Below are 2,452 nucleotides of genomic sequence, written 5' to 3'. Positions count from 1 at the left end.
GCTTGAGTGATCCCGATCTTGGCCATCGTCCGGGCGTATCGAGTGTGCCATCTTGTGGTCTTTTCTATGTAACTACAGCTATCTACCGGGAGAAACTGGTTGGACCAAAGCGGTTGTTCGTGGACCAGCGGCGACGGCGCCGGAAGCATGCTCGGCCCCACGCGAATGTCGAACCAGTACTTGAGCATAAACTTGAACCGGTCTCTAGCTGTAGTTGTGGCTTGCAGGCTAGTACTTTGAAAATGTGCCGGACGCAGACAGCTCGGTGGCCGGCGAGCCTGGAATCAAGACTCGGTTCTGGCTCGGTGCTGCAGCTCTAAGTCAGCCAAAGGTCGCATCTTAGTGGGGCCAAGCAACCCAAGCCTGGCTCACGCCCGCGGTACTAGTACAAAATAATCCCGGCAGTGCATCTATTGCCCTCTCCAACCCGAGCTCCGCCGCAGTTTGGCTGTGCGGGAGTAGTCGAAAGACGTCAACGAGTGGCGCGGAGGATCAGTAGATCGATGATGGGCCTCATTGCAGAAAGAAACTACCTCACACGGGCAAATCCCGAACCGCTCACATGCCCATCGTCCCCTCGCGCACGCATTTGGCACATCCGGAAGGCTACACCCGAGTTTCGAGCGGCAAAGCTGCAAACGAATTTCAGTGTGTCAAGCTTGCGTTTCTATTATTAAGTTCGAATTCACAAAACGCATTTACAGGGACTTTTTCGTCCGATTAACTGTCGGTTATCGCACTTAAGAGGACTACGTGGCGGTCTCGTCGCAGACGAGTTGTCTGCGACGCCACATGCATCCTACAACAATTGTACAATGAAGATGATTCATTAGACATCTAGTGTCCGGCGTCGCTTGCCGGAACACGACAGCTGCTCCAGCAACATACGTCGAAGGACGATGTGCGTTGCGTCGCTTGTTCTAGCACTCGCTTCGACGCTGTCGTCGTCAAACCATCGGCGGCCAGCGTACAGTGGCTGCCTCCAATCCTGGGAGCAACCAGGGTGGTGTGCGATCGAAGTGATCGCGATTGTCGGCCCGACACGAGTGCCAACGATTCTGCAGGATTGGCTCGAGGCCATGGACCTCGACCAAGTAGACGCTCAGGTTCCGGCACGGGTACTCAACACTGTGCTCTCCTTTGGCGCAACTCATCGCAAAAGTCGTGCCGCAGCACGTAGACAAGATGCAAGCCATATATCGTACAGCGCTGTCTCGCTGTGATCGGCGACGCTCATAGCTACCCACTGCTTCCTGACATTACTGATTTCGTATTTGACGACATTCAACTGGAGCCGAACCACTGCGTAAGACCTTCGTCGACTTCTTGAGCGGTAGCGGAACGACCTTGCTAGCGATATCCAAAACACATCCAGGTCAGCGCTGTGTCGATGCAACTGCCTCCGTCTCGTGGTCCAGCACCATCTTGGAGACATATCCTATCAAAAGGTGCTGTCAAGTCTCGAGGACGTTCTGGCCGCCGTCTACACGTTTTTGCACAAGTCCAAGACGCTCCCGCATGTGCCTGCTGCGCTCGCTCGCGCCATGAAGTTCCGTGGCGCGCTCGCAAGTAAAATGGGGCGGTGTTCCGGTCGGGACCTGCGGACTTTTCAGTCGACCACCGCCACCCGCCGTCCCAAATACATAGCCTCTACGCACTAGAATTGGCTTCAATCGTCTTGCAAGTAGCTCAAATGTGTAAAATACTGAGGCGTCGAGGAACACCGTATTGACAGCATGGCTACAAGATTGGTGGGACCGCAGGAAGGAATTTGACGTCGTTGATTGCCCAAGTACGTTCGTTGCGAGCACCTTGAAGTAGTATGGTCATCAACAGACTATTTGTTGTTGTTGTGACTCGTCACTGGTCCGCGACCGCTCTCAACCCAAGCAGCACCAGAATGCACTCTCCTTGAAGGTATTGTTGCAGAGCAGATTGAACGCCGGCCAGGGCTTCGATTCCGTGGTCTTCTGGTTGTCGTTGGCAACCCTCTGCTCACGTGAAGGCAGGCGCCGGCGTTCAGCCTGAAATAGCATGGTCGTTGCACTGGCGGGTTCACCGCCGCTATCTTTAGGTTGCCGCTCGCTTCTCCAACTGCTCATTCTACAACTTGCCTTAGCCATGGCCGACGACGCCTTGCCCGCCTCGGAGCTTCGCACCCGCTACGGCCGCGGCGGTACGGTCCGCGACTCGGAACTCAGCGCCGGACAGCTGCGCTCGCGCTACGCGATCGAAAAGAACAGTACGCTCTCCACTCATGATCAAAGCTTATTCAGGAATGCGTAGCTTTTAAAGACCACCCGTCGTCCAACACGAACGCCCTGGTCGCTGGCGGCGCCGTCGCACTCCTCCTCCTACTGGCCGCCGCCGCCTTTTTCCTCACGAGATAAAACGAGACACAGATCTGTCTCGTCTCTCAATAAACGCAACGTCATTTTACTCTTGTTGTCTT

At 55.2% G+C, this 2,452-nt stretch overlaps 2 protein-coding genes across 2 annotated transcripts; both read left to right on the top strand.

Annotated features, from left to right (window-relative positions):
* Positions 1-899: 899 nt before the first annotated feature.
* Positions 900-1,239, top strand: SPRG_12534 (hypothetical protein; the record flags this gene model as incomplete). Its single annotated transcript, XM_012352443.1, has 2 exons — positions 900-1,118; positions 1,174-1,239. The coding sequence occupies 2 exons, from the start codon at positions 900-902 to the stop codon at positions 1,237-1,239; spliced, it is 285 nt and encodes a 94-aa protein (XP_012207833.1).
* Positions 1,240-2,121: 882 nt separating this feature from the next.
* SPRG_21157 (hypothetical protein) lies at positions 2,122-2,390 on the top strand (the record flags this gene model as incomplete). The annotated part of the gene is made up of 2 exons (XM_012352452.1): positions 2,122-2,242; positions 2,287-2,390. The coding sequence occupies 2 exons, from the start codon at positions 2,122-2,124 to the stop codon at positions 2,388-2,390; spliced, it is 225 nt and encodes a 74-aa protein (XP_012207842.1).
* Positions 2,391-2,452: the final 62 nt, after the last annotated feature.

The sequence above is a fragment of the Saprolegnia parasitica genome, assembly GCF_000151545.1.
Source record: "Saprolegnia parasitica CBS 223.65 unplaced genomic scaffold supercont2.99, whole genome shotgun sequence".
Classification (NCBI taxonomy): Eukaryota; Oomycota; class Saprolegniomycetes; order Saprolegniales; family Saprolegniaceae; genus Saprolegnia; species Saprolegnia parasitica.
Note: the sequence above shows the minus strand (reverse complement) of the source record. Positions and strands in the feature narration are given on the sequence as shown.